This window comes from Mobula birostris, chromosome 21 (genome assembly GCF_030028105.1).
Source record: "Mobula birostris isolate sMobBir1 chromosome 21, sMobBir1.hap1, whole genome shotgun sequence".
In the NCBI taxonomy this organism is placed as follows: domain Eukaryota; kingdom Metazoa; phylum Chordata; class Chondrichthyes; order Myliobatiformes; family Myliobatidae; genus Mobula; species Mobula birostris.
Window position 1 is genome coordinate 6,488,137 of NC_092390.1, and position 11,227 is coordinate 6,499,363.

General features: G+C 42.4%; 1 protein-coding gene across 3 annotated transcripts in view; it reads right to left on the reverse strand.

The window, feature by feature from the left end:
* Positions 1-11,227, reverse strand: part of sfxn3 (sideroflexin 3) — a 108,585-nt gene that overhangs the window by 14,047 nt on the left and 83,311 nt on the right. For all 3 annotated transcript variants that reach the window (XM_072238882.1, XM_072238884.1, XM_072238883.1), the window contains 2 exons: positions 8,395-8,444; positions 4,581-4,630 (listed from right to left, as the gene is read on the reverse strand). In XM_072238882.1, coding sequence (XP_072094983.1) covers positions 4,581-4,630; positions 8,395-8,444 — 100 coding nt within the window. The remainder of the gene's footprint in view (positions 1-4,580; positions 4,631-8,394; positions 8,445-11,227) is intronic.

An 11,227-nucleotide genomic window follows, 5' to 3' on the forward strand; every position in this document is an offset into this window, starting at 1 on the left:
CAATCCCTTTAGGATTTTATACGTTTCAGTAAAATCCCCCCTCAATCTTCTAAATTCCAACGAGTATAAGCCTAGTTGATCCAGTCGTTCATCATATGAAAGTCCTGCCATCCCAGGAATCAAACTGGTGAACCTTCTTTGTACTCCCTCAATGGCAAGAATGTCTTTCCTCAGATTAGGGGACCAAAACTGCACACAATAATCCAGGTGTGGTCTCACCAAGGACTTGTACAACTGCAGTAGTACCTCCCTGCTCCTGTACTCGAATCCTCTCGCTATAAATGCCAGCATACCATTCGCCTTTTTCACCGCCTGCTGTACCTGCATGCCCACTTTCAATGACTGGTGTATAATGACACCCAGGTCTCATTGCACCTCCCCTTTTCCTAATCGGCCACCATTCAGATAATAATCTGTTTTCCTATTTTTGCCACCAAAGTGGATAACTTCACATTTATCCACATTAAATTGCATCTGCCATGAATTTGCCCACTCACCCAACCTATCCAAGTCACCCTGCATCCTCTTAGCATCCTCCTCACAGCAAACACTGCCACCCAGCTTCATGTCATCTGCAAACTTGGAGATGCTGCATTTAATTCCCTCATCTAAGTCATTAATATATATTGTAAACAACTGGGGTCCCAGCACTGAGCCTTGCGGTACCCCACTAGTCACTGCCTGCCATTCTGAAAAGGTCCCGTTTATTCCCACTCTTTGCTTCCTGTCTGCTAACCAATTCTCTATCCACATCAATACCTTACCCCCAATACCGTGCGCTTTAAGCTTGCACACTAATCTCCTGTGTGGGACCTTGTCAAAAGCCTTTTGAAAATCCAAATATACCACATCCACTGGTTCTCCCCTATCCACGCTACTAGTTACAACACGAAAAAATTCTATGAGATTCGTCAGACATGATTTTCCTTTCACAAATCCATGCTGCCTTTGTCCGATGATTTCACCGCTTTCCAAACGTGCTGTTATCACATCTTTGATAACTGACTCTAGCATTTTCCCCACCACCAATGTTAGGCTAACCGGTCTATAATTCCCCGGTTTCTCTCTGCCTCCTTTTTTAAAAAGTGGGGTTACATTACCCACCCTCCAATCCTCAGGAACTAGTCCAGAATCTAAAGAGTTTTGAGAAATTATCACTAATGCATCCACTATTTCTTGGGCTACTTCCTTAAGCACTCTGGGGTGCAGACCATCTGGCCCTGGGGATTTATCTGCCTTTAATCCCTTCAATTTACCTAACACCACTTCCCTACTAACATGTATTTCCCTCAGTTCCTCCATCTCACTGGACCCTCTGTCCCCTACTATTTCCGGAAGATTATTTATGTCCGCCTTAGTGAAGACAGAACCAAAGTAGTTATTCAATTAGTCTGCCATGTCCTTGCTCCCCTAATCAATTCACCTGTTTCTGTCTGTAGTGGACCTACATTTGTCTTAACCAATCTTTTTCTTTTCACATATCTATAAAAAATTTTACAGTCAGTTTTTATGTTCCCTGCCAGTTTTCTCTCATAATCTTTTTTTCCCTTCCTAATTAAGCCCTTTGTCCTCCTCTGCTGAACTCTGAATTTCTCCCAGTCCTCAGGTGAGCCACTTTTTCTGGCTAATTTGTATGCTTCTTCTTTGGAATTGATACTATCCCTAATTTCCCTTGTCAGCCACGGGTGCACTACCTTCCTTGATTTATTCTTTTGCCAAACTGGGATGAACAATTGTTGTAGTTCATCCATGCGATCTTTAGATGCTTGCCATTGCATATCCACTGTCAGCCCTTTAAGTGTCATTTGCCAGTCTATCAGCTAATTCACGTCTCATACCTTCAAAGTTACCCCTCTTTAAGTTCAGAACCTTTGTTTCTGAATTAACTATGTCACTCTCCATCTTAATGAAGAATTCCACCATATTATGGTCACTCTTACCCAAGGGGCTTCTCACGACAAGATTGCTAATTAACCCTTCCTCATTGCTCAATACCCAGTCCAGAATAGCCTGCTCTCTAGTTGGTTCCTTGACATGTTGGATCAAAAAACCATCCCTCATACATTCCAAGAAATCCTCTTCCTCAGCACCCTTACCAATTTGGTTCACCCAATCTATATGTAGATTGAAGTCACCCATTATAACTGCTGTTCCTTTATTGCACACATCTCTAATTTCCTGTTTAGTACCATCCCCAACCTCACTACTACCGTTAGGTGGCCTGTACACAACTCCCACCAGTGTTTTCCGCCTCTGATTGTTATGCAGCTCTACCCATATCGATTCCACATCCTCCCGGCTAATGTCCTTCCTTTCTATTGCGTTAATCTCCTCTCTAACCAGCAATGCTACCCTACCTCCTTTTCTTTCATGTCTATCCCTCCTGAATATTGAATATCCCTGAATGTTGAGCTCCCATCCTTGGTCACCCTGGAGCCATGTCTCTGTGATCCCAACTATATCACATTCATTAATAACAATCTGCACTTTTAATTCATCCACCTTGTTACAAATGCTCCTTGCATTGACACACAAAGCCTTCAGGCTCGCTTTTACAACACTCATAGCCCTGATACAATTATGTTGAAAAGTGGCCCTTTTTGATTTTTGCCCTGGATTTGCCGGCCTGCCACTTTTACTTTTCACCTTACTACTTTTTGCTTCTACCCTCATTTTACACCCCTCTGTTTCTCTGCACTGGTTCCCATCCCCCTTTTGTAAACTAACCTCCTCTCTCCTAGACTCTTTAATTTGATTCCCACCCCCCAACCATTCTAGTTTAAAGTCACCTCAGTAGCCCTCGCAAATCTCCCCGCCAGGATATTGGTCCCCCTAGGATTCAAGTGTAACCCGTCCTTTATGTACAAGTCACGCCTGCGCCAAAAGAGGTCCCAATGATCCAAAAACTTGAATCCCTGCCCCCTGCTCCAATCCCCCAGCCACGCATTTATCCTCCACCTCATTGCATTCCTACTCTCACTGTCGCGTGGCACAGGCAGTAATCCCGAGATTACTACCTTTGCGGTCCTTTTTCTCAACTCCCTTCCTAACTCCCTATATTCTCCTTTCAGGACCTCTTCCCTTTTCCTACCTATGTCACTGGTACCTATATGTACCACGACTTCTGGCTCCTCATCCTCCCACTTCAGGATATCTTGGACACGATCAGAAATATCCCGGACCCTGGCACCAGGGAGGCAAACTACCATCTGGGTCTCTGGACTGCATCCACAGATTCGGCTACCTGACCCCCTTACTATCGAGTCCCCTATCACAACTGCCCTCCTCTTCCTTTCCCTACCCTTCTGAGCTACAGGGCCGGACTCTGTGCCGGAGGCACGGCCACTGTTGCTTCCCCCAGGTAAGCTGTCCACCCCAACAGTACTCAAACAGGAGTACCTATTGTCAAGGGGCACAGCCACTGAGGTACTCTCTATTACCTGACTCTACCCCTTCCCCCTCCTAACCGTGACCCACTTGTCTGCCTCCTGTGGCCCCTGTGTGACCACTTGCCTGTAACTCCTCTCTATCAACTCCTCACTCTCCCTGACCAGACGAAGGTCATCGAGCTGCAGCTCCAGTTCCCTAACGCGATCTCTTAGGAGCTGCATCTCGGCGCACCTGGCACAGATGTGGACATCCGGGAGGCTTGGAGACTCCAGGACCTCCCACATCCGGCACCGAGAACAACAAACTGCCCTCACACTCATACTGCCCCTCTCCTCAAATAACAACAAAAAATGAATACCAAACCTTCCTCGACTCGCCCATCTCCACCTAAGCCCGTTGAGCCGAAGCCCTTAAGCCTTCACTCTGCTCCCGGCTCACTCCGCAGCCCGCAAACTACGCTGCCCGCTGTATGAGGCTCTGTTCCTTTTAAATCTTCCACGCTTCACTGCTCGAATGTACGGTAAAAGTCCCTCATTTGCTGTGACTGAGATTTTTCTCTGTCTCTTGCATACACTCAAAAACTGTGCACTGCCTCACTCATTAAATTTCCTTTTGAGATAATCACTGGTTTAATGCAGTGATACATTTCCATGTAATTTATCAGCTTCTTCAGTATCTGATGGGTCACTAACATCCCTTCTTGCATATTCATATGTTATCCAGGCAAATCCCTTGACTGTTTAATCTACTGCTAATGGTAACACTGTTAAATAAATATATGAAGAATACTGTCTGCTTTCTCAAGCAACACTATTAACATTGTTGAACGGTGCTCCAAGCACTCTACCATTCTCTCTTATAATCCTGCGACTATCCTTTCAGCATGGCAGACTTCAAGTTACTACTCGGACAGCATGTCTTTGCTAGATTGAAAATAGAATATAACAACAAAAGTAATCTTCTGGGGTAAAGCATACAGGCTTACCCGTGATTAACTGTATGGCAAACACTGCAGAGTAACAACCCAACAAAGAATTGCATCCAGTAATAGATGCAATAAGCGCAACCTTGGATATTAGGATTCAAGTATCAGATAAAGCAATAAAGTGTTTATGAAATTAGTGGGGCATGTTATTTAAGAGGAATAATCAAGTTTATACCTGGAAATATTAAACAGAAATGTGACTCACCAAAGGCCCACTAGCCCAACCTGAATCGGGGCACTGAACACTGGGAAACGCTGGAACAAAATAAAATAAAGTTAATATGAACGTTCCCTATTATAGTATTTATAAAATGAATATGCATAATATATTCCAGTGATCACAGCGCAGTGGAAAGAATGCTCCATTGATCTTAGTGCTGTTATAGTTATTTAAATACAAGAGGTTCTACAGATGCTGGAAGTCTTGAGCAACATGCAAAACTTGGGCTCCATAAACTCCTTGCTTGGTCCATGGCATGAAAAAGGTTGGGAACCCCTGAGCTACAGGAACTCAGCATCTAGAAAGGTGAATAAACCTTTATTGCAGGCCAACAGCTTTCATCAGGACTGGAAAAAAAAGAGGGCAGAAACCAAGAAAAGAAGTTAGACGGAGGGGAAGGAATAAAGGACAAGAAGTTAGACGGAGGGGAAGGAATAAAGGACAAGAAGTTAGATGGAGGGGAAGGAATAAAGGACAAGAAGTTAGAGGGAGGGGAAGGAATAAAGGACGAGAAGTCAGAGGGAGGGGAAGGAATAAAGGACAAGAAGTTAGAGGGAGGGGAAGGACTAAAGGACGAGAAGTTAGACGGAGGGGAAGGAATAAAGGACGAGAAGTTAGACGGAGGGGAAGGAATTTCCATAGATGCTGCTAAACCTGCTGAGTTCCTCCAGCATTTTGTGTTTGTCACTTCAAAACATGCTTGCCAGCACTTCACAACAAAACAGTGATGGTTTGTTTACTTCATACAACATTTCATTGCTAAATCTGTAAAGCACCATACAATTGGAGAAGAACTGATTCTGCCAGAAGTAAGGGAGGTTCTGAGTATGGTCTTGCATAAGTGACCAGACCAAATAGAGCAATGTTGCTCAGCAACAAATCCGTTGCGTTGTCTGAGAACGTGCAAGATGCATTGTGCAACATAGGACAAAAGAATTTGCTCTGCAGTTGGATGAGTCAACTTTACCAGACTTTGCTCCTTGGTTATGCTTAATAAAAGATGAAAGCATTGTTCAAGAGGTGTTACTTGCAAGGGGACTAGAAACAGATATGAAGGGGAAAATCAATATTTCAGGCCGTTGAGCATTTTTTCCAAATGAGAAGGACATTCCACTCACTAACATTCTTAATTGTGCAACAGATAGGGCACCATCAATGACAGGACACCGCCGTGGGGTTATTACTCTACAAAAATGCTACATCTAATGTCTTTACCATTCACTGTATAATTCACAGACAATATCTTGTGACAAAAAACCTCACAAATCATTAAATACTGTTATCACAGCGGTAAATAAAACCAAGTCCCATGCTACAAATTTTCAACTATTTCTGGAGCTTTGTATTGCAACATACAAAATTCAGAAGGTTCTCTAAAGGAAACTGCCTGAGATGCTTTTATGCACTCTTTGCAACTGTGATAAAATTTGCTGAAGACTCAAATGCTTCATTCAGTAATTAACTCAGAATATTGTAGGCATATAATATTCCTATAATTTTTAGGCATATTACTTATTTGTCAGAATTACTCAGCAACTTTAATGAAATCAATCTTCAACTGAAAGGAAATTATGTGAATCTCATCAAAGTCAAATCAGCCATCTCCACATTTCTGTCCAAGTTAACCCTATTTACGTGCAACTTTGGCAGTCACAACCTTTTCCATTTTTGGAGCCTCTGAGTTGGAAGAGAAAGGAAGAATACCAGGCGATCTTCAAGTATACTGTGCCCACCTGGGTGAGCTGCATAAAGACATGTCAGAGAGATTTCAGGATCTTCTCTCGATCCAAATTCCAGATTGGGTAATAATTTTCTTCTTGAACACTTGTAATGAAAAGTTAACAGGAAGGATGCTGGAAGAACTGATCTCACTACAAAGTGACTTTGAGCTGAAGCCCAGGTTCAGAAAAAAAATCATACAGAAGACTTCTGGCTGCAGAAATAAATCTTTGAACACTATCCTGCAGTGTGAAAAAGGTCAAAATGTTCTTAACTGCCTTTCTAACATCATATATAGTGGAGGGCAGTTTGAGTGCTGTCCCCCAATTTCTTTCAAAGCAACAAAACAGACTGCAAGTTACTGAATGTGGGGATCTGGGACTCCTTCTGACTGACAGTCAGCCTGATGTTGAGAAGCTGGTATCACTGTACCAAGCCCATCCATCTCATTGAAAGGTGAAAAAGCAATTAAGTCGTGAATAGTTGGAATCCTAATATACACCCTAAAATAGTGACAAAATTTGTTTTTACTCTAATTAAATAAAGACATAATTTTATTTGTGGTTTTAAATAGATTTGAATAATTTTTGCAACTATGTCACTGCTTTGAATTTACAATTCCTATTTTCTTTCATAGTGTTTCGTGAATCAAAACTCTTTATAGTTTTAATGTAGTGGTCAGAAAAGGAGGGGGGACACTGGGGGTATGGTCTGAGAGCCAAGGGGGTGGTAACATGAAACAGTTTGGGAACCACTGTTCTAAATAAATAAGACCAAATAAATGAATAGATCTCCTCTGCAGCCTCTCCAAAGCATTCACATTCTTCCTATAATGAATCCGTAACAAAACTATAAGCTATATTCTACCAGTGAGTGAGACAGCATCTGTGGAGGAAATTGGACAATGCTTCAGGCTGAGATCTTTCATCTGGACTGAAAGAGAACGGAGATAAGCATCGAGGGGCACGATCTCGCAAATGATATGTGGATCCAGGGTAAGAGAAGGATTGGCAGATGGAGTCCGGTAGGGGAGAGGAGAGGAGATTGGAGATTGGAGATTGGAGATGGGTGCAGGCAGCAAACGGCTGCAGATTATGGAATCTGATTAGGTAGGAAGGTAATGAGTGGACTGGATGGGAGAGGGGAGCAAGAACCCAGTGAAAGGAGTGTGCAGTTGATGAGCAGAGGGAGTAGGTGGGAATGCAGAAGGAACCTGGGTCCTATCAGACTATTTCTACAGAAAAGATATTTGTGTCCATGGAGAGTTAAAAAAAATTCAACCATGTCATTTTAAACCAGGGCTTTCCAACCCTATTTATGCTATCGACCCCTTCCATTAACTGAGGAATTCGTGGAACTTCTGCCTTAAATACAGAGCAAAACAGAGGCCAGGATTTATGGTCCTTCCGCATGTTGTGCTTTAGACCAATCTTTGTGATGCTGCAGGGTCACAAGAAGATAAATAAATCTGTAAGGAATACTGCAGGTGAAGTGTCTACTGCATATACTGAGAGCAGATGTCCCCAGAGCAAAACATTCTGTCGGTACACTATAAAACCTTCTCACTTTGAAGCAAAAGCTCAAAGTAAATTTATTATCAAAGCACATATATATCACCACACACAATACTGAGATGCATTTTCTTGCAGGCATACTCAATAAATCCATAATAGAATAATAACTATAATAGAACCAGTGAAAGACCATAGACCATAAAGACCAACTCCCCAGATATTGACCTTCATATGAGTTGCCCTTGCATTCTCGGCTAATCCATGGGAAAGGAACCTGAACAATGTTTTGAGATACTATTGCAAATTTTTAGATTGCCAGAACTTCAACTATAAGCGAGTGAAACAGCAGGAATTAAACCTGACAAAAGCCTTTAAGAACAATGTGGACTGGCAACTTCTTTCACAACCGATGTCAGGATCTCGGGTATATCCCTGCAGTCATAGGACAATAGGACTATGGGACGTTCCCCCCCCCCCTCCACCATAGGGCAATTTCTAAATCAGCCCTTTCTTCAAAACAATATTCGATTCAGCACTTACACCTGCATACATAAGAAATAAATTACCTTTAAAAATGCCTTCTTTTCCAAAGCATTCATGATAATGGGGGGTATTGCTGGAGATGAGAAATAAAAAGATCAGTTATTAGTGACTCGGGAAAAACTGAAAGTTCATTTTAAACAAATGTCAATGTAATTATTAATAAGCTATAGCTTTTTTTCTGGGGCAGTTAACATTTAGAACCAACGTCATTAATCCAAATAAGCGGAGGCTGATTTGGAAGCAGGAACTTCAAAGCAGCCACTTTCATTTTCTTCAAGTAAAAACATAATGTCGGAATCCCAAGACAAAAGGCAAAATGATCACAACACTGCAGCGGGTCACCCAGTGGTAGCAGGAACTGGGAATCTTGTAATGTAATTTTGGTCCATTAATGGGACTTTCAACCCATCACCCTTTGAGACTTCCACACTGCAGTCCATTCTCTTGTCCCCAGAGTTACTCAGGCTTCACATAAAAGAAAAGGTGGCCAAAAGAAATTTACTACTTGCCCAATTGTTCCAATTATTTATTTTTTTTATTTATTGAGATACAGTGTGAGATAGACCCTTCCGGCCCTTTGAGCCGCGCCACCCAGCATTCCCCCAATTTAATCCTAGCCTAATCACAGGACAACTTACAGTGACCAAATAACCTGCTAACTGGGGAAGGACACAAGAGCACCCAGAGGAAATCTATGTGGTCATGGGGAGAAAGTACAAACTCCTTACAGACGCAGGCAGGAATTGGAACCTGGGTTGCTGGTACTATAAGGCACTGTGCTAACCATTACGCTACCGTACTGTCCCAATTTAGTATCAGTAAAATGCAGCAAAACATGTTTAAAATCTTTGTCTTTTTCATAAAATAGAGCAGTAGAACATAGAGCAGTACAGCACAGGACAGGCGCTTCAGCCCACAATGTTGTGCCAAACCAATCAAATAGCTGACTAAAATAATCCCCTCTGCCTACACAAAGTCCATATCCTTCTATTCGCCTCACACCCATGTGACCATCCAAACACCTCTTAAAGGTCTCTAATGTACGTGCCTCTACCACCACTCCAGGAAGTGCATTTCACGCACCCACTCCTCTGTGTAAAAAAACCTGGACCTAACATCTCCTTTGAACTTACACCCTCTAACCTCAAGTGCATGGTTTTGGAACGTCTGAAGTAAAACACTGTCTGTCTACTCTATCATTGCCACTCGGTCTTAAATCTCTCTCAGATCTCCCCCTCAGGTTGTTCTCTCTGGTGGCAGAAGCTAAGTTTGTCCAATCTCTCCTAATGGTATCTGCCCTCTATTCCAGGAAGCACCCGAGTAAATCTCTTCTGCACCCTCTCCAAAGCTTTGCCATCCTTCCTATAATGCAATTCTCCAGAAGCAGCTAACTAGAGTTCTATAAAGCTGTAACATAATTTCCTAACTTTTGAACTCATACCTTGACTAATAAAGACAAGATTGCCATATACCTTCTTGAACTTGAACACCAAGATCCCTCTGCTCATTAACACTATTAAGGATCTTGCCTCTACACTTCATGTTTGGCTAGGTTACATCCATCTCCCATTTCTCTGTTGATATCTGTAACTGATCTCTATCTCACTGTATTCTTTGCCAATCTTCTCTGCTATCCACAACACCAATCTTCAAAATTCAAAGTTCAAAATTCAAAGTAAAATTTATTGTCAGAGTACATACATGCTACCACACACAACTCTGAGATTCTTTTTCTGTAGGCATACTGAGCAAATCTATAGAACAGTAACTGTAAACAGGATCAATGAACAACAAACTGTGCAAATGCAGATATAACAGCAATAAAGAGCATGAAATATTCAGATAGAGTCCCTAAAGTGAGACCATTGGTTATGGGAATTCCATAAGTAGAAAGAGTGCCCCCCCCCCCAAGAGCCTGATGGTTGAGGGGTAGTAATTGTTCTTGAACCTGGTAGTGCAAGTCCTGAGGCACTTGTACTTTCTACTTGATGACAGAAGTGAGAAAAAAAAAGCGTGGCCTGGATGGTGAGGATCTTTGATGATGGATGCAACTTTTCTACGGCAATGTTTCATGTAGATGTGTTCAATGGTTGGGAGGGTTCTACCCATGATGTACCGGGCCGAATCCATTACCTTTTGTAGGATTTTCCACTCAAAAAAGGTATTGGTGTTCCCATACCAGGCCATAATGCAGCCAGTCAGCAACCTTTATATCAGATATAAGCTTATTAACCCATCTATCTACATTTTCATTTAGATCATTTATTACAAACAGCAGAGATCCCAGTACAGGTCACTGCAGAACCCCAGTGATCAGCCAGAATAAGTCCCTTTGGCCACTACCCTCTGTCACGATTGGGCAAGCCAGTTCGGAACCCAAACAGCCAATTCTCAATGGTTCCCATCATCTTAATCTTCTGGATGATCCTCCCACGAGTGTTCCTTGTCAAACACCAGACAACATCCACAACTCGGCCTTTATCAATTACCCTCATCCCCTTGTCAAAAATTCAATCAAGTTAGTAAGACATCACTTGTCCCACAGAAAGCTAAGTTGGCTCTCCCTAACCGGGGTATGGTTTTCCAAATGCTCATAAACCCTATCCCTCAAAATTCTCTCCAGTAACTTCCCTACCACATAGGTGAGACTTAGTGGTCAATAATTTCCAGAATTATTCCAGGTTCCCTTCTTAAATAATGGAACAACATTAGCTACTCAACTGCGCCTAGAAAGTGCACAAAGATATTGATCAAGGCCCAGACAATCTTATCTCTTGCCCCTCTCAGTAACCTGGAGTATATCTGATCAGGCTTCAGGAACTTAACCACCTTAATGTTCTTTAAAAGACCCAACAC